The following is a 20,214-nucleotide window of genomic DNA, read 5'->3' as shown; positions in this document are numbered from 1 at the left end:
GGGTATTAACGGCTAATCCCAGTTCTAACCCCGACTGTAGGTAGGTTTCCCCAAGAACTCTAGGAATTTACTCCATGTTCTGCTGTAGATCCTTGTAGTTATAGGTTTCCTACTCTTCAGCAAAGTAGAAACTAGCCCTGGCCAGAACCCCCTACCACTCAGAAGTGACCTCTCAAATTCCACGCCGCAAGATGGAACCCCTTCACCTGGGCATGGAATATTGGACCCTGACTGAGGAGGTCTGGAATCTCTGGCAAGATCAATGCATCTGACAGTGACATTAAGCGTAATAGGGAGAACCAAGGTCTTTTAGGTCAGAATGGGGCAATCATAATCACTCTCGCTTGACCCTTTCTGATTTTTCTCACTACTGTTGAAATCTAGGCTACTGGAGGAAATGCATAGGCAATCTTGAAGTTCCAAGGAAATTGTATGGAGTCTACCGTGAATAGCCTTTCCCTTGGGTTTAGTGAACAAAATCTTTTTACTTTCCTGTTGCTTTTGTTGGCAAATAAATCTATTTCCGGCACTCCCCATAGGCAGACTATCTGTTGGAAAACTCTGAGGTTTAAGGCCCATTCCCCCTGTTTTAGCCTCTTGCGGCTTAGGAAGTTTGCTTTGATGTTCTCTGCCCCCTTTATATGTAATGCTGTAAGGGATAAGAGATGTTGTTCCACTAATTGAAAAATGTTGTTGGCCGCTTCCATTAGGGAGTATGACCTTGTTCTCCCCTGGTGATTAACGTATGCTACCGTGGCCCGGTTGTCTGACATAATTCGGACGTCGCGGCCCTGGAGGAGAGGAACAAAGTTTGCTAGGGCCCTGCTCACCGCCCATAGGTCTTTTAGGTTCAAGGATGACCGTAGCTTCAAAGAACCCCAAGACCCCTGAATTGCTTTACCTCTCAGGTATGCCCCCACCCTGAGAAACTTACGTCTGTTAGGATCACGCCACTTACCGGGGTTTCACCAAGGAACTCCTGATGTCAGATTTGTCCTGTCTGACCACCATCCGAAACCAGGCCTGAACAAAGAGTGAAAGCCTCCCACCCCCACAGGAGTTCTGGCATCATTGCGAGGACTTTTTGGCTGCAGAGGAGGGGCTGCCGAACATGAATCCGGACTCCTTTTTTCCCCCTATCCTCCCATTTTTTTCTTTCTCCTGGAGGACGACCTCTGCTGAATTTTCTCCTCCGAAAAGACGGCCTTCTCTGATCCCCTGAGAACCTGGGAAAGTCCTTCTTCCTTTCACTCGCTTTCTCTAGAACGTCATCCAGATTTTTTCCCAATAGAAATTGGCCATCACAAGGTAGCGAACACAGCTTAATCTTAGATTGTAAATCTCCTGGACATCGTTTGAGCCATAATGCACGCTTTGCCACATTCAATAATCTGGCTGCTTTAGCCGGCAGTCTCATAGAATCAACAGATGTATCTGCCAAAAAAGCTGCGGCCCCATGTAACAAACACATATCTGATAGAATTTTCTCTCTCGCAACCTTGGATGTGAATGCGAGTTGCTCCTCGAGTTGCTGGAGCCAGATCATTAATGAACGTGCCGTACAAGTTCCAGTAATTGCTGGCTTTAGCCCTCCTGCTGCTGCTTCCCATGTGTGCCTCAGGTAAGTGTCCGCTTTCTTATCCAATGAGTCCCTGAGTACCCCTGAGCCCTCTAAGGGTAGCGCTGACCTTTTAGATGACCTGGATACCGCGGCATCAATTTTTGGAACCTTGGCCCATATTTCTGTGTCCTTCTCTTCAAAAGGATACCTCCTTTTAGAGGAGGAGGGTAAGGCACCTGATTTCTCCAGTCTCCTCCATTCTCTTTTAATGATGGCCTGAACCTTGGCATTGACTGGGAAGGTCCGTTTTTTCTTTTCCTGTAATCCCCCAAACATGACATCTTCCAGTGACTTACCGTAGTCATTTTCTCCTCTTTCAGGCCCATAGTTGTTTTAATGGTCTTAAGCAGACCATCTGTGTCCTCTATAGGAAAACATGGCCTACCCCCCGTATCACTGTCCGAGGAAGATGGGGATTCAGGATGGGCTAGGTCTTGAGACGAGGGTGAAGAGGAGTCCGAATTAGAAGGAAGATACTTAACTTTTTTCTTCCCTCTCTTCAGTAGCGACTTGAGGGAGCCCTCCACCTCCGACCTGATAACTGATCGAAGGCTAGCTGTAAAACTGGGGGTCTCTTCCGCAATGGTTCTTTGGATGCAGTTGGAACATAGGTCCTTCTGCCAATCCTTCGTTAGGGGATTTTTACACAGAGCACAGACCCTGTTATTTTTCTTTCCCACGGACTTTCTAGTCTTTTCCTATAGATTTAAATAAACAATAGGGGCCTATTAATGCCTAGCTGACATTCAAGGAGATCACTCACCACCCGTTGATAACCATGGGTACCGAACTTGGAGGCTGTGGAGGGACACATAATGCATCCTCTCTGGACACCGAGGATTCCCGGGATCTCTGGTTGGGACGGCTGCTGCTCCGGACGCTTGAGCTGCTGTCACCTTTGTGTCCATGCTGCCGATGAGCTGTAGGTTGCCCTGGAGGTAGTGGTGGCGACGGTGATTGCCATTGCTCTGAACCAACTAACTCCATTTTTTCAGCAGCCTCCCGTCCTGGTGTTCGAGCTTTAAATAACACCAGCCTCGCTCCGGTGTATATTGCCCCTCCCCCCTGCGAACGCCGGCCAGCCACCGTTGATTTTCATACTGGCCGGCGCCGCCATCTTGTTTCCGTCGCTTCTTTGACGTCAGCAGGGCGCCTCTCCCATCATGCCTTATGGTGCCCGTGACGTCCGCAGTACCCGGAAGAAGCCCCGGCCACTCCTCCACGTGTCATACAGGCGGGAACCGGCCCGGGGAGGCGCAAGGGGAGGGCGATGCAGTGGATCTAGCCTGACACCCGCCGGGAATGTCGTCCCCACCCACATGTACAGCAAGCCCCCGGGGGACCTGTGGAGGGCGCTTCCAGCACCTGAAGGCCGGCGTTACAGATACCGGACCTGCTCTTCCCACGTCGGGACGGGCCTGGGATCTTTTCCTTTTACCCATGACAGGTACCGTCTTTCAGTACGGGTTCCCTATCCAGCACAGGAACCCATTTGAAGCGGGGAAGAGGTACCGCCCCTTATATTTCAGTAGGTTCCAGTCCTGGTGGGGCGGATCCCTCTCTCAGGCGTGCTGTCATGAGAGAAGGGAAAACGATGAATTTTGAACAAAAGTCTGACGAAACGCAGACTGATTTTCTTATACAATCAAGTGTGCATCAGCAATAAATTTAGCAGGGCTATAGATTTCACATCCGCCGCATGTCAATTTCCGCTACAAGTTTCTATTGCTGCTTTCATACTTCAGGGCTTGTTCGCATGCTTCGTTTTGTCCGTATTTTTTCCCTTGCACATTTTTGCTACAAAAAAAAATGCGATTTACAGTACCTTCAAGGTGAATTAGTTTTTTGGAATTACATGCACATGCTACTCATTTTTTCCTTGAAGATTTGAAGCAGCTCCATATCTGGTGCAGGTCAATTTTTCAGCATTTTTGCTGTGTTTTTCACCATTTAAATGAACGGGAAAAAATAAAAAAGGTGTGCAAAAACATGCATATTTTACGAAGCGTTTTTCCTTCCAAGAGACGTGTCTTTGGTGGAGTAATGTCTTCTGCAAATACTCAACAGGTGCACATACCCTTATGGTGCAAAGTATGTGCAACCAGTGTGGATTTACCATTATCGAAAAGCGCAAAAATAGGTGGATAACTATTTCACTAAGACTAAAGAAGACGTAAATCAAAATCTGATTTAACTAGTGACTAACATCGTTTGGTCACAATTTATTCTAAAGATCTTCCACCATCCAAGGTAAGAGATATAGCTGATGAATATCTGAATATCCCCCAGGCCAAGTGATGCCAACCACAGTATGTATCTTTTGACCATATGGATTAATACTGTACACTTTTTAAGTGATTGTTATATTTCAGGCTGTATAATTTGTGTCAAGAGGTGTGAACTCGGCCTAAATTGTGCCACTTTTATTGGCTGTACAGTCATGACAAGGCTGCTCATTCATTTTATCAATATACTCCTTAGAATGACAATTGCACAAATCAAAGTGTTTTATAGCCATTTGGTTATCTGAGCAATCCAATTTCTATTTACCGTCAGCTCCTGTTCGTCCTCTGGCTCTGCTGGTACGGCTGACTGAATATACTGCAATGCTTTGGCTCGCAGTCTGCCATGTTCGCGGATCTTGCTTATTTCTAAAGAGGCTTGTCTTTTTTGTTTTACTTGGCTGGATTCTTCTTGTAAAATCCGACTAACAATTTCTTGCTTCCTCACTTTCTGTGACTCTTCGAATTCTCTAAATAAAAGAACAAATAATGTTCGCATTACTTTCCTTCTAGCGAGTATGACAAAGTTGCTTTCTGACATTTAACTTCAACATGGAATTCTTAAAGGAAGTTTTTGAAGATTAAAGCTGTCCACAACTGGACGCTGTCTTAATCGTTCTAGAGTCCATCATAAAATAAAAAAAAGCTTGATAACTTCTTAGTAATAGCAGCACCGACCCCGCTGGGACGGTGGAGAGCCGGGAAGTCCCGTAAGTATCCAGCGGTTTTATTTTATGATGGGCTCTGGGTCAATTAATAAAAGGTAGTACAGTAGTGGCTTGTCCAGTGTAAAAATAACAAAATGAGCTTTACTTGCTCAATACAGCTCTTAAGTGGACTTTCTGCTGCTGCTCTAAAGCTGCAGCGGTGACATCAAATCACCAGCACGTGACCACTGCAGCTAATCACCTGCCTCAGGAGCGATGCCGAATAAGCTAGCGCAAGTCCGCCAAGTCTAGCTTCTAAAGGGATAACGATGAAGGTCACTTCTCTAAAGGCCCATTTATACGAGACAATTTCAGACCATAAACGAGCCCTGATTGACTATATACAATACAAGTCGATTAGCATTTTTTTAATGGCTCATTCACCTGGGCCAACAAAAAATGTATGGAGATAGAATGACTTTTAGTGCTGTTTTCAGCATATCCCCTTTACATAATGAAAATGATGATTTTTATAATGGCAGACACAGTCAATATTCTTATGAAAGCTTATAGGCCTGTGTAACTGGTCCTAAAGAGAATCTGTCATCAGGTTTTTGATGCTGAGAACAGCATGAAACAGAGACAGAAACCCAGCAATGTCACTTCTCTTCATAACACACTGTTTTATCTGCTGCAGCTCTGCTAGTCCTCTCACTGATAAGCTCCAACTAAATAGTCTTACCTCCGGCTATCCCCGCCACCCTACCATTAACTACCAGCTCTATGCCTCTGTACAGTGTAGGCAGAAATCGGTCAATTAATGGCAGAGGCAGGGTTATACAGAGCTCTTTACTGAGAAGACTATCAGAGCTGCAGCAGATAAAACTCTTATTGTATGAAACTATAGCTAGAAGCTGTCCCATCGTTCCAGATGGTGAAGAACAAAATTGGTGACAAATTTTGTTTCACACCATCATCTATGCCAAGAATTAGGATCCTCAATCCCATTTCTTGGTTGGATAGTACAATAACTTTGGGTGTCTCGCTCTATCAACTTGAATGGGAAGCGTTTCCTATCCCCTATTTACAAAAAGTAAACGGTCCAACAGCAATCCCACTCATCACTGATCACTTACTTTTTCCTTCTTTCATGCTCTTGAAGTCTCTTCTTATGCACAGTAAACTTTGTGACGTCTCCTCCTGTGGCCAGCACGGCCGCTTTCTCCAGCCACTCTTGTTTTTTACTCAGCGCCGCTTTTGCCTTGTTCCGTGACGCAATGACAAGCAGGTTTTCCTGTAAAATTTAGAATACGTGATTACAGAACTGCGCAACTTTTTACAGTATCGCTCATTAATGTGTGAAATCGCTCATTAATGTGTGAAATCGCTCATTAATGTGCCCATTTAAAATCAACAATAAATTTAGAAATATTATTCAGCAAAATTTTCAAATGTGAATTTAAGAAAGAAACCAATTCCTTAGTATTTTCACTAACTGTTTCCTCTCCCATCCATAATCTTCCCCCATTATTTCGTTTTATTTCCCAGTTTGGTTATCTTTAACCTACTCCTGTATAATTATTTTAGATCATTTTTATTTTCTGGTTTAAGAAAACCTGTTTTTCTCCTACACTTTGTTTAAAATAACAAACAAACTGGCTTTGTTCACCGTCTTTCGGTCTAGGGTTGAGTCTATACCGCTGCTCCCCAGTGTCTGTTACAGTCCGCCACGCTGGCATCACGTGGCCAGCACTGCAGCCAATCAGTGAGTTTAGCGGCTCTGCTCGAGTTTATGGAAACAGGTTAGCAAGACCACGGTGCTCCACACTGCAGTCAAACTAGACATATTTTCTATTCAGTTAATGGAAATGGTTCTTCTTTCATACCTTGTTTGTAGAAATGCTGTTTTTTAGAGACAATACTGCGTGCATCCTCTTCTCCATGTCTTCTCTGCCTTTTCGCTCTTTTTCAGCCTCAATCTCACGAACCCTGGTGTTTCCAAAAGCATGAATCAATCAAGAGAATCTCATGAATACCAATAAAAGAGAATCTGACAGCTGATTCATGCTGCCAGAACCACGGGCAGCACGAATCACACACTGGCTCTATCATTCCAGCCAGGTATGTTTTACAGAAAAAGGCTGCAGCATTTCAGAAATAATATGTATTAAAGAGCCTGCTGGGGACCGAGCCGCATAGGTGACTAGTCCAAGAAGCAGGTACCTGGCATTTTCTTCCTGCAGTGCTCTCCTGGGAGCAGTGCTATAATTGCATATTTATGTAGGAAACTGTGTGTAGTGCATTACATTGTGTGTTTGTGTGTGCATATATGCAGCATAACTGTGTGTATGTATGCAGCATAACTGTGCGTATGTATGCAGCATAACTGTGTGCAGCAGTGCTGGGAGTGAGTGTGTGTATGTAGCTAAATGTGTGTGTGAAGAAGTGCAGTGTGTGAATGCAGAACTGTGCGTGTGTGCATCAGTGCTGTGTCTGTGTATGTATATAGCATAACTGTGCATCTCTAGCAATGATGTGTATTTATGCAGTAAAAGTATGTGTGTACAGCAGTGTTGTGTGTGTATGAACTATGTGCAGCATAACTGTGTGTGTGTGCGGCAGTGCTATGATTGTGTGTATATGTATTGCGAGAAGGTCACTGGTAAAATATTGGAGGGGAGATATGTGTCACTGAGGATGTTAGCCTCAGTGATATGAACCTGGAAACATGCTCTAGCGTACGATGTGTAGCGAGGGGTTAATCAGCCATATTAAATGCTGGGCTTTTGTGAACACTGAAGAGTTGGGTGGGAAGCTGTTCACCATATCTCCACTCCCAGGGTGTGGTCTAGAAGGTAAATGTGAAGTCTTTGGACTTATTCACAGCTCGGTGTGTCTGGACATGAGATCTCCAGAGTTGTGATCGTGTTAAAAGAGAGCTGAACCTTGCTTTTTTCCCTGAGCAGTGAAACCCAGCAGCCACACAGACTACAGTATGCTATCTTGTTTTTCCATTTATGCCAAAACGGTCGTGTATGTTTACCTAATTTTGGACTGATTTATGCAATATTTTTTTTAAATAAACCAGTTGAAAACTTAAACGGAAAGTGTTCCTGTGACTATCTCTTTGAGCAGCCAAGTGAGTCGACCTACCACAGTATGCAACAAAAATGTATGTGCAGCAATGCTGTGTGTGTATGCGACATAACTGTGTGTGCGCATGTATGCAGCATAAACATGTGTATGTTGTAGTACTGTGAGTATTCAGCATAACTGTGTGTATGCACACAGCAGTGCTGTGTATGTGTGTGCAGCATAAATATACTGCATCTGTGCACAAGTGTTGTGTGTATGTGCAGCATAAATATATTGTATGTGTGTGGTAGAGCTGTGTGTATGTCCAGCATAACTGTGTGCAGCAGCGCTGTGTGTGTGTATCTGCAGCATAATTGTGTGCAGCAGTGTTGTGTGTGTACTGTTCAGGCAGCAGAGCTGTGTGCATCTACCGTGCATGCAGCATTGTGTATGCGTGCGTTGTACATAGTGTGAATGCTGCCGAGCTGTGTATGTGTGTAATGCACATACATTATACAGGATCTCACTGTTAAGTATTACTTCTCTATAGTAGAGAAATTAGTGACATTGATCTCTACACTTATTTACGTCTTCAGGAAAGACTTAATTAGTAAGAAACATGTTTTTCCTATTTTCTGAGCTCTAAGCCTGGGGTACATCTTGTAATGAGGTGCATCTTGTAATTTGCACAATATGATGTATACTTTACCACCCTGTGGATAAAGTAACCTATGACTACATTACAGAATACCCCACCTTGCCATAGTTTCCTTCAAAAACTGAACTGCTCTTTGGTGATTCTTCTGCGCCTCCTCCACGGCTTTACGATAATGCTGTTCCCGTTCCTTCAGCTGTTTAGATGCTTGTCTGGAATACCAAACACAAGCTTAGTCACTAATGTATGAACTTGGCTGTTCAGAACCTAATGGTTTAGTAAAATATCTATTTTTTTGAAAGCTGAAATTCAGATTACATTCAGAACATGCTGATACAGAGTATGCAACAGTACAATCCTCATGTGCAGATTGCATCCCGGGCCGCCAATATAGGCAAATTGCATTCTGTAACTTGTCAGGGTGCTTTGCATTGCCATACGTTATTTTACAGTATAGGAGTGTGAAAAGGGCATCTGTTAGTAGGATCAATACTCCTAAGTAATCTGCATTGACATGTAGGTCATAGGACGCTGAATAAAATGATACCTTGATATCTGTGATTTGATGTCTTTTTCCAGAGAAATCCATGTTTTTCTTAATATGCAAATGAGCTGTTAAGATCTATGGGTCGGACATAGATCTCCAAAAGAATCTGCCTCCAGAGCTTATTATAAATGAAAAGCAGCATCTCTAGTGTGAGACATGTAATGACTGACAGTCCGCTTTCCTGATCTACATGTCTCACACTGGATGTAATGCTCCCATTCATTTAAAATAACCTCAGAGGCAAATTCTCAGAGATTTATAAGTATACGGACATCACATAGGTGGGTAACGCTGAGGACCCTCTCAATGACCTAGAACGGAGGGCACTTGGCTGACAGCTATGTAAGTTATACGGCCACCTTTAGGTTTCATATATATGTTATTACAGTTGTGGCCAAAAGTATTGACACCCCTGCAATTCTGTCAGATAATACTCAGTTTCTTCCTGAAAATGATTGCAATCACAAATTCTTTGGTATTATTATCTTCATTTAATTTGTCTTAAATGAAAAAACACAAAAGAGAATGAAGCAAAAAGCAAAACATTGATCATTTCACACAAAACTCCAAAAATGGGCCAGACAAAAGTATTGGCACCCTCAGCCTAATACTTGGTTGCACAACCTTTAGCCAAAATAACTGCGACCAACCGCTTCCGGTAACCATCAATGAGTTTCTTACAATGCTCTGCTGGAATTTTAGACCATTCTTCTTTGGCAAACTGCTCCAGGTCCCTGATATTTGAAAGGTGCCTTCTCCAAACTGCCATTTTTAGATCTCTCCACAGGTGTTCTATGGGATTCAGGTCTGGACTCATTGCTGGCCACCTTAGAAGTCTCCAGTGCTTTCTCTCAAACCATTTTCTAGTGCTTTTTGAAGTGTGTTTTGGGTCATTGTCCTGCTGGAAGACCCATGACCTCTGAGGGAGATCCATCTTTCTCACACTGGGCCCTATATTATGCTGCAAAATTTGTTGATAGTCTTCAGACTTCATAATGCCATGCACACGGTCAAGCAGTCCAGTGCCAGAGGCAGCAAAGCAACCCCAAAACATCAGGGAACCTCCGCCATGTTTGACTGTAGGGACCGTGTTCTTTTCTTTGAATGCCTCTTTTTCTCTCCTATAAACTCTATATTGATGCCTTTGCCCAAAAAGCTCTACTTTTGTCTCATCTGACCAGAGAACATTCTTCCAAAACGTTTTAGGCTTTTTCAGGTAAGTTTGGCAAACTCCAGCCTGGCTTTTTTATGTCTCGGGGTAAGAAGTGGGGTCTTCCTGGGTCTCCTACCATACAGTCCCATAGAATCATAGAATCGTAGAGTTGGAAGGGACCTCCTGGGCCATCTGGTCCAACCCCCTGCTCAAAGCAGGATTCGCTAAATCATCCCAGTCAGATGTCTGTCCAGCCTCTGTTTGAAGACTTCCATTGAAGAAGAACTCACCACTTCTCGTGGCAGCCTGTTCCACTCATTGATCACTCTGTCAAAAAGTTTTTTCTAATATCTAATCTGTCTCCTCCCATTCAGTTTCATCCCATTGCTTCTAGTCTTTCCTTGTGCAAATGAGAATAAAGTTGATCCTTCTACAATGTGACAGCCCTTGAGATATTTGTAGACAGCTATTAAGTCTCCTCTCAGTCTTCTCTTTTGCAAACTAAACATTCCCAAATCCTGCAACCTTTCATCATAAGACAGGGTTTGCAGACCGGTCACCATTCTGGTCGCTCTTTTCTGAACTTGCTCCAGTTTGTTGATGTCTTTTTTAAAATGTGGTGCCCAAAACTGGACACAATATTCCAGATGAGGTCTGATCAAAGAGGAGTAGAGGGAAATAATGACTTCACGTGATCTAGACTGTATGCTTCTGTTAATACATCCTAGAATTGCATTTGCCTTTTTTGCTGCTGCATCACACTGTTGACTCATATTCAGTCTGTGATCTATTAGTATACCCAAGTCTTTTTCACATGTGCTGTTGCTTAGCCCTATTCCTCCCATTCTGTATATGCTTTTTTCATTTTTATTGCCCAGATGTAGTACTTTGCATTTTTCCCTGTTAAAACCATTCTGTTAGTTGCTGCCCACTTCTCCAGTTTATTTATATCTTTTTGAATCCTCTCTCTCTCTTCTCTAGTATTAGCTATCCCTCCTAGCTTTGTGTCATCAGCAAATTTAATCAGTTTACCCTCAATTCCTTCATCTAAATCGTTGATAAAGATGTTGAACAATACAGGGCCCAGGACAGAGCCCTGTGGTACCCACTTGAGACATACTTCCAACTGGATGTGCAGCCATTTACGACCACTCTTTGGGTCCGATCACTAAGCCAGTTATGAATCCACCTAACAGTTGCCTTGTCCATTCCATACTTAGTCATTTTTTCAATAAGGATTGTATGAGATACTTTGTCAAATGCTTTGCTGAAGTCAAGATATACTATATCTACAGCATTTCCTTGATCCACCCAATCAGTGATTCCGTCATAGAAGGAAATTAAGTTAGTCTGACATGACTTATTAGTTACAAACCCATGCTGACTCTGTTTAATCACTTCACTCTTATCCAGGTACTGACATACATGTTGTTTAATAATTTGTTCAAAGCTCTTTCCTGGTATAGAAGTCAGACTCACCGGCCTATAGTTGCCTGGGTCCACCTTCTTCCCCTTTTTGAAGATAGGAACAACATTTGCTCTTCTCCAGTATTCTGGGACTTCTCCTGTTCTCCAAGAATTTTCAAAGATTATGGAGAGGGGTTCAAAAATTTCTTCTGCTATCTCCTTCAGTACTCTGGGGTGTAATTCATCTGGACCTGGAGACTTGAATTCATTTAGGTTAGCTAAGTGTTTTCATTCAGACGCCGACGGGTAGTACGGGTTGACACTGTTGTACCCTCGGACAGCAGGGCAGCTTGAACTTGTTTGGATGTTAGTCGAGGTTCTTTATCCAACATCCGCACAATCTTGCGTTGAAATCTCTTGTCAATTTTTCTTTTCCGTCCACATCTAGGGAGGTTAGCCACAGTGCCATGGGCTTTAAACTTCTTGATGACACTGCGCACGGTAGACACAGGAACATTCAGGTCTTTGGAGATGGACTTGTAGCCTTGAGATTGCTCATGCTTCCTCACAATTTGGTTTCTCAAGTCCTCAGACAGTTCTTTGGTCTTCTTTCTTTTCTCCATGCTCAATGTGGTATACACAAGGACACAGGACAGAGGTTGAGTCAACTTTAATCCATGTCAACTGGCTGCAAGTGTGATTTAGTTATTGCCAACACCTGTTAGGTGCCACAGGTAAGTTACAGGTGCTGTTAATTACACAAATTAGAGAAGCATCACATGATTTTTCGAACAGTGCCAATACTTTTGTCCACCCTCTTTTTTATGTTTGGTGTGGAATTATATCCAATTTGGCTTTAGGACAATTCTTTTTGTGTTTTTTCATTTAAGACAAATTAAATGAAGATAATAATACCAAAGAATTTGTGTTTGCAATCATTTTCAGGAAGAAACTGAGTATTATCTGACAGAATTGCAGGGGTGTCAATACTTTTTGCCACAACTGTATAAAGCGACTACCTTGTAAGCATAAAAAAAAAAAATATTCTCCGGCATCAGCAATTCATGAGCCTTAGCGTCGGCGAAGGATGTTACAGATTTCTAATGTACTTTTTCTTACTCCTTTTCTGTCTGTTTTTTACGCTCTGCCAGAGAAAGTGACAATTTCTCCCTCAACGCTCGCTGCTCCGCCAAGTCTTTGCGCTGTCTGTCTAACTCTTCTTCATCTCTTTGAAGCCTTTCACGAAGACCGGTCAATTTTCCTTGTTCAACTTCAATGTGCCAGAGGTCGTACCTATCCAATGAGAAGACTTAGATAGTTACGATGGTGATTTATTGTGTTAATTATCATTAGTTAAAGATAATATTTCACAGTGTGATAGTACGTAATTAGGAAAAAGGGCCCTGCACCGTCCCTAGGAGTGGGGCCCTAACTATCCCTGCTACCAAAAGGTACCTCTAAAGATGAGGAAGTTTGGGCCACCAGCCTTACTATTCTCCTGTTATTCCCCAAGCTGTCCCCTCTCCCACTCCAGGAGGCCTGGGGGCAGATATACAAAACAGGGATAACAGAAACCAACAAACATACAAAACACTTACAAAGGTAGAGCGGTATATAAGGAAGGGTAAGAATGAACAAACCAAATGGGAATAGGACAATGCACCCAAAAACAGCATGCAATAATCTCCAGCAGCAACAACGATCTCCATCTCAGAACAGCGACTCCAAAGAACCCGGAGGTAGAACTTTAACTGGCTTAGAATGGAAGGTCTGGCCAGATTTTATAGAGAGAGGAAATGACCAGATCAGAAGGAGCTGTGAGAAAGAGCTGCATGTCTTTGACCAGCATAGAATGGGTCATTAACCTTTTCAGCACCAAAGGAAACAAAATCCATTTAATATCGGACATACTGTAAACACACAGGCTAAACAGAAGATCTGTGATTCAAAATACATAGTGATCTTCTAACACCAGATCTCACAGGAGTAAGTGACACACTTGTGACAGAACCCTGCACATTGTTAGCCTCCTAAGACCATTTTTAACAATCCTTGTATTATTACTGTTGCTTACCGTAATTCCCAGTGCGCTGTACCCGGACTGATCTGGGACCGCTTGTCACTACTTCCAACAGCACGTTGGTATCATGCACACATCAGTGAGATTGACATCCCAATGTGAGACTTATTTTCCTTCTTCCTGCTCAGTGCACCCAAATCTGTATTTACCACTGTGGATTTCCTACATTTAATGTACTGCGTAAAATCAACTGCACTTGAGCCACATGGGATGTCAAAATCAGCTGTACAAATCAAGATAATAAACTTTTGTAATACTATTTTATTACAGGAAAAAAGCTATAATAAATTTAACTACTACACCCCCAAGACTACCATACAGGAAGGGTCAACTCCACTCACTCGTTATCCTTCAATATGTCGGCAATCTTTGTTTTCACGTCTTCCTCATTGAGCAGCTCGGTGCTCAGTCGTTTATGCAGAGCTCTCAGACGGAAAACGGCAGCTCTGTCATAGGGAACAAAGAAAATGAACTAAAGGAAAAACATATATGGCAAATATAAAGATTAAGAGGGAATAAAAAATCCATCTGTTTGTAAAAATGGAAAGTATTTTTAAGAAGTACAATGCAAAGTTGCTTGTTTTTACAAAAACTTTGCAAATGTTAAGAAGTTGAGACAACCCCTTTAAGAGTCTTCAGATTGTATTCTTCATACCTCATTCAACAACTAAAGATAAACATTTAAAGGGACGCTCCATCCAAATAATATTTGTGTATAATCACTAAGTTCACAAATATAAAAATGTAAAAAAAAAACCTATGAACAAGTTAATAAAAAAGCAAGAACATACACGGCATTCCAAATTATTATGCAGATGCTATTTTTCTCTGATTTTTCCTAAATGGTTGATGCAAATGAGTGAGTATAATGTTCAAATCACCAACCATTGGTGTATAAAGACAATTTTATTGGGCAAACCATCCAATGATAACAGTAACTTTTCTGAAAATTAAAAAAAAAAACCTCACAATGTACAGTTCAAAATTTTTATGCACATAAACACTTTATAGGATGTAAAGAACTGAACAATGGTCATTTGTTGAATTTTCAGCATTAAGAAGTAACATTTACTGAAATAAACAGGGTTTTTTTCATGATCAAAAACATCTTAACAGCCCAAGTTTCATGTAATAGCAGATCTTTCTTTGATGTCACCTTCATAATTCTTGCATCCATTGAACTTGTGAGTTTTTGGAGTTTCTGCTTGTATTTCTTTGCAGGATGTCAGAATCGCCTCCCTGAGCTGCTGTTTTGATGTGAACTGCCTCCCATCCTCCTAGATCCTTTGCTTGAGGATACTCCAAAGCTTCTCAATAGGGTTGAGGCCATGGGAGGTTGGTGGCCTCATCATAACTTTCTCTCCTATTATTTCCATAGCAGTCAATGACTCTGAGGTTTCTTTGCAGCATGAGATGGGAGTATTGTCAGCATGAAAATGATTATACTATGGATGGCACGGTTCTTCTTTGTGTACCATGGAAAAAAGTGGTCAGGCAGAAACTCTATTTACTTTGCCAAAGCCATTTTAACACCTTCACGGACCCTAAAGAGATCTGCCAGCTCTCTCCCTATGATTCTGGCCCAAACATGAATCTGCCACCTCCTTGCCAACATCCCAGCCTTGTAGGGACATGGTGGCCATCCACCAACCATCCACCTGGACCATTCAGGGTTGCACAGCACTCATCAGTAAACAAATCTGTTTTAAAATTAGTGTTCATGTATCTCTGGATCCACGGCAACCATTTCTGCATCTGAGCACTGTATAGGGATGGCCGAATACTAGGTAAGGCTGGGTTCATACTGCGTTCAGGCAGTCCATTTAATGGATTGTGTTACAGTGCGGCATAACGTGATGTAACGCAATCCGTTAACGCTGCCATTAACCCCCATTATCGGGCGCATCGCCAACGCATGCCATAATCGGCATGCGCTAGCAATGTGCCGTCATTCTGTGACAGACCCTCGGACGTGAGCGAGGGTCAGTCATCGCTAGCACAGATGAAGCATCTGCTATAGCGTTAACGCAGTATGAACCTGGCCTTATGCACAACTGAAGCCTATGTTGGATCCTACACCTTGAGGTTTGAAGGACTCCACAGGCATCAGCAGCTTAAAATACCAGATAACTACTTTGTAATTATATTTTAGCAGCTTATCTCTTAATCTGATGAATTTGTCTAGCATAAACCTTACTCATTATGCCTTTATCTGCATGAACACGTCTGTGCTCTGTATCAGCCACAAATCTCTTCCCTTTCTTATGATCACACTTAAGTTTTCAGCAAATATCTAATGTTTTCATACCTTGTCCAATGCATTGCACTATGTGACGCTCTTTGACAGCAGAGAGGCCCTTTTCCTCTCCCATATTGTTTGAAACCTGTGACTGCTTAATATTGTGGAAAGTCATTCTTAAGTTGTTTGCTTAATATTGTGGAACGTCATTCTTAAGTTGTAGTTTTTTTGTTTAACTGATCACCTGGCAAACCAATTATCACAGGTGTTTGAGATCAATTTCATTGATCCAAAGACCCTTAGACATAATACCATCCATGTGGTTATGTGAAAAACAAAAAATTACTTCTTTATGACACCCAATTTGCATCATCATTTGGAATGCGGTATAACAGAAAACATAACTGCTGGGTACAGGAGGGGTAGTCACAAGTAATGTTATTCCATTCAGAGAATTGAACCACTCCAAGGTGCACCTATTGGGGCCTTGATAACCCAAAGATTTTTTAGTTTATTAAACTAATAAACAGAGCCCTGATCTCATCATCATCCAGTCTGGAACTACATGAAGAATCAGAAGGATTTGCACAAGCGTCATCCACAGATCTGTGGTTAGTTCTCCAAGACGTTTGGAACAATTAGTTCCTTCCAAAACTCTGCAAGTGACAGGTACCTAGAATTGATGCTGTTCTGAAAACAAAAGGCGGTCATCAACTATTGATGTGATTTAGATTTCTCTTTTGTTCATTCACTTTGCATTTTATTAATTGATAAAAATAAACTATTAACAGTTGTATTTTTGAAAGCTTCTTACTCTGCCGCATTTTTCCAAACTTACCTAAAAGTTTTGTAAAGTATTATTTATATTTATGTGTGTATTTTAGTAATATACTTCATTGCCTACTTCACTTTTAAACAGAGCACAGAACTTACCCTTTCCCAGTAAAAGGAGGAGAGATGCTCAGACAGGGATAGTCCCATACACAGACTTAATGCAGTGTGCAGATCTTTCTGAGCAGCAGCTGAAAGCAGCTTCTAAAAGAGCAGGAACTGTGCACAGACACAGCACTGCAGTATGGTGTTTGGGAGAGAAAGATGCACAATATGGTAATATATATTTCAAAAAAGTTTGCAAAGGCTGATCAGATTAAAAAAAAGCTTAGATACTTAAGTTTAACAAATTACGTCATCAGTTTATCACTATAAAATACAGTATATGTTTAAATATTTGTATCTTTTTATATAACAATTAGTGATGAGTGAACATGCTTGGATAAGGTGTTATATGAGCATGCTCGTGTGCTAACCAGGTGCCTTCGGCATGCTCGAAAAATATGTTTGAGTCCCCGCGGCTGCAAGTCTCCCAGCTGTTCAACAGGCACAACACATGCAGGGATTTCCTGTTTGTTAGGAAATCCCTGCATGTGTTGCGGCTATCGAACAGCCATGAGATATACAGCTGCATGGACTGTAACATATTTTTCGAGCACGCTGAAGTCACTCAGTTAGCACTCGAGCCCGATAACACCTTATCCGAGCATATTCGCTCATCACTAATAACAACATAGCAAAAATAGGTGATTTTGTTTTAAGTTTTAAAGTATTTTTTTAACATTTTATTAAACACTTTATAGGTCTCACTAACGTATGTGACTATGTCATCACTTGATCACTTGTGTACACAGCAATATTTCTTTAGACAGCTCTGACTCACTTGTCTATAAGGCTCATTCTTAAGTCTGAGTCCCATGTACCTCCGATTTTCTCCCATATGTGTCTTTAACCAGGTCCATAAACAATTAACGATAATTATTAACATTATATAATTCAGACGCTGCAAAATATTTAATATGGCATAAAGCAGAGTCCTGCAGATTTAGAGAGCAGCATAAGTAATGCAGGAGATGTTACATCCAGCAATGACTCCCATGCTGCTGTGAAATACGATTTACTATATTCTGCAATGTCTTACCTCCAAGTTGTCTTTTCTCATATGATTCTTAATGGTAGAAACGACAAGTTAAAATTCGGTTACAACCAAGCACCTTGGAGATTTCTACATCACCTGTACATCTGTTTATCACTAGGGATACATGGCTGCAACACCTGCTCGGCACAACAAGCCTGATCGCACCTACGTCTTATTGTATAGAAGCCAGAAAATAGCTACATGAACATTGAGCTAAGAAATAATCAATAGAGCTATTCTAATCTACAAGCTGCCAATATTGCTCAGCATAATTAATAATTATGCCGTAATTAGTGGATATTATGCAGCGTGGAACGTTTCTCTGCTCCACTGCATGGAATGGTTTCAAAAGCGAGGATTTAGGAGACGGATTTCTGTAACTGAAGGACAAGGATGGTTTTGTTATCAGTACATAAACAGTAAGTTGATCCTTTGGCGATAAAAATGATCCTTGAAATCCTGGAAACCATTTCTGCAAACCTACAATATTATATTGATTTGGGCATGTGAAGAGAATCCATGGCATGAGCCAGAATTTTGACTTTAAAGGGAACTTGTCAGTAGGATTTAGACCCCACAGAAACGTCATCACAATTAAAAACTTGTAATGATGATTACGCCCATACATTTATATTACAAATCAATGTCAGTGTTGTATCGTAATCCATAAGCGGATTTTTATGCCAATGAGCTCCTAAGTGCAGAACTTCTGCCTTTTTCTACTCCCAGCAGCAGCCTCCAGCCAGTGATTGAAAGGTCACTATTTTCTGCGACCTGCTCCGCCGACTGACATCTTGCCCAGATGCCATCATTCTGGAGGTGGCACATGTGGAGTAACATCCTAATGTTCTTGTGAGTTATGGAATATCCACCCGAGCATGAGCCGCCACTGGGAATGACACCCCTTGCACGAGATCTCAGGCGGGGGTGCAGGTCATAGAAACTGATATCTCGCACAGGAGCTGTCAGTCCCAGGGGTGGCGCATGTGTAGATGACGTCATCAGGATATTATGGAGCATACGCTGCCCCCAGAGTGGTGGTGCCTGTGCGAGATTTTGGCCGGGGGATCAGGTCACAGAAAAGAGTGACCTGTCAATCAATGGCAGGATACTGGCTCTGATAGGAGAATGAGTAATAGGCAGCCGGAGAGCTGTAATTACAGAAAAAAGACCCTGCACTTGCGAGATCATTAACATAATAATTTGCTGACAAATTACAAGACAACAATCCTACATTGTTGGATTAAACCCTCAACATTGATATTGGCAAATAACTGTGCAGTTCCAAAGTGGCTGCAGCCACCAGAAATAATCAGTGAACAATAATTGGACAGTAGTTGCAGTCCACAGATGAAATCTCCTCTGAGCCAAGGCCACGGGACTGTAACTATAGAAAAGGGGCATTCATTACATCTACAGGAAAGAAGGTTCTATTGCAATGTTGGGAAGGAATTTTTACTGTAATAGTGATACTACAGAAATTTAAAAGGAGCCTGAATGCACCTTACAAGTTATGGTTCATAGATTACAATACATTTTGTAGTTGATGTGCCATATTAAAGGCCCCCATACACATTAGACTAAGATCGGCCAAACCCATCAATATCTGACACACTGGCTCATGGTCTAATGTTTATGGGGGGTCTCACTCAATAGATATCCAAAAAGACAAGAATCTGGCAGAGAATTTCTGTGTATTGAAGAGTCAGGATAGATGGCTGTCCGCCGAACAATTGTTCAGCAAGTCCTGGATGTATCCTTAGGGTCTCTAACATGTTTCAGGTGCAGTGCAGAGGGGTTGGTGCAGTGTGACAGATAGGCAGGGACCACAGGAAAGTTCACAGTAAACGTGTTTAATGTCCAAAAACTCACACAGTGCACAGCACACGGTATCCTCTGGATCCCAGCCAGGGCGTCACAACAGTCCGTACATGAGACGGGTGCCGAGGGTGACTGCACCACCATATCACGCTGCAGGGTGCCTGGCGTTCACTGCTCTGGGCTCTGTGTTACCTAACATAGGCTGGACACTGCAGAGCCGCCTGCTCAGATACTTGCAAACAAACACTGACACACCCAAACCCGATACTGCAGGGTTTTTAACTGGAATCTTGCATATGATCCCAATCACTGTCTCACATATTCCCTTCCTCTGTTCAAACTTATGTGGATGAACACTTATCATACGGGGGGGGGGGCCCGTGACAGGGCATCCGCATTTTCCTGCGATTTCCCAGCCTGATGTTCAATGGTGCAATTAAAATTCTACAGGGATTGAAACCATCTGGGGACCCGAGCATTGTTCTCCTTGGCATTCCTCATCCACACCAAGGGTGAATGATCTGTCACCAAGTGAAATGGTGAACCGAGAAAATAATAGCATAGGGACTCCAAGGCCCAATTAATGGCGAGGCACAGCTTCTCCACTACGCTATAATTTTTGTTGGCCGGGGTGTGTTTCTTACTTAGGTAGGTATCTGGATGTTCCTCCCCGTTCACCATCTCCAACAAGACTGCTCCTAGGCCCACGTTATAGGCA

The 20,214-nt window shown here is 42.3% G+C and overlaps 1 protein-coding gene across 1 annotated transcript in view; it reads right to left on the bottom strand.

The window, feature by feature from the left end:
• CFAP74 (cilia and flagella associated protein 74) overlaps nucleotides 1-20,214 on the bottom strand; it is a 269,418-nt gene that overhangs the window by 228,950 nt on the left and 20,254 nt on the right. Inside the window, exons 6-11 of the mRNA XM_073585414.1 lie at nucleotides 13,809-13,913; nucleotides 12,507-12,680; nucleotides 8,382-8,492; nucleotides 6,437-6,539; nucleotides 5,687-5,844; nucleotides 4,172-4,373 (exon numbers count right to left, since the gene is read on the bottom strand). Of these exons, the coding sequence (XP_073441515.1) occupies nucleotides 4,172-4,373; nucleotides 5,687-5,844; nucleotides 6,437-6,539; nucleotides 8,382-8,492; nucleotides 12,507-12,680; nucleotides 13,809-13,913 (853 nt within the window). The remainder of the gene's footprint in view (nucleotides 1-4,171; nucleotides 4,374-5,686; nucleotides 5,845-6,436; nucleotides 6,540-8,381; nucleotides 8,493-12,506; nucleotides 12,681-13,808; nucleotides 13,914-20,214) is intronic.

Source organism: Dendrobates tinctorius, unplaced genomic scaffold, assembly GCF_039654945.1.
Source record: "Dendrobates tinctorius isolate UK_male_01 unplaced genomic scaffold, ASM3965494v1 ptg000086l, whole genome shotgun sequence".
Lineage (NCBI taxonomy): Eukaryota > Metazoa > Chordata > Amphibia > Anura > Dendrobatidae > Dendrobates > Dendrobates tinctorius.
The sequence above is the reverse complement of the archived record's forward strand: the minus strand, read 5'-3'. Positions and strand labels throughout refer to the sequence as shown.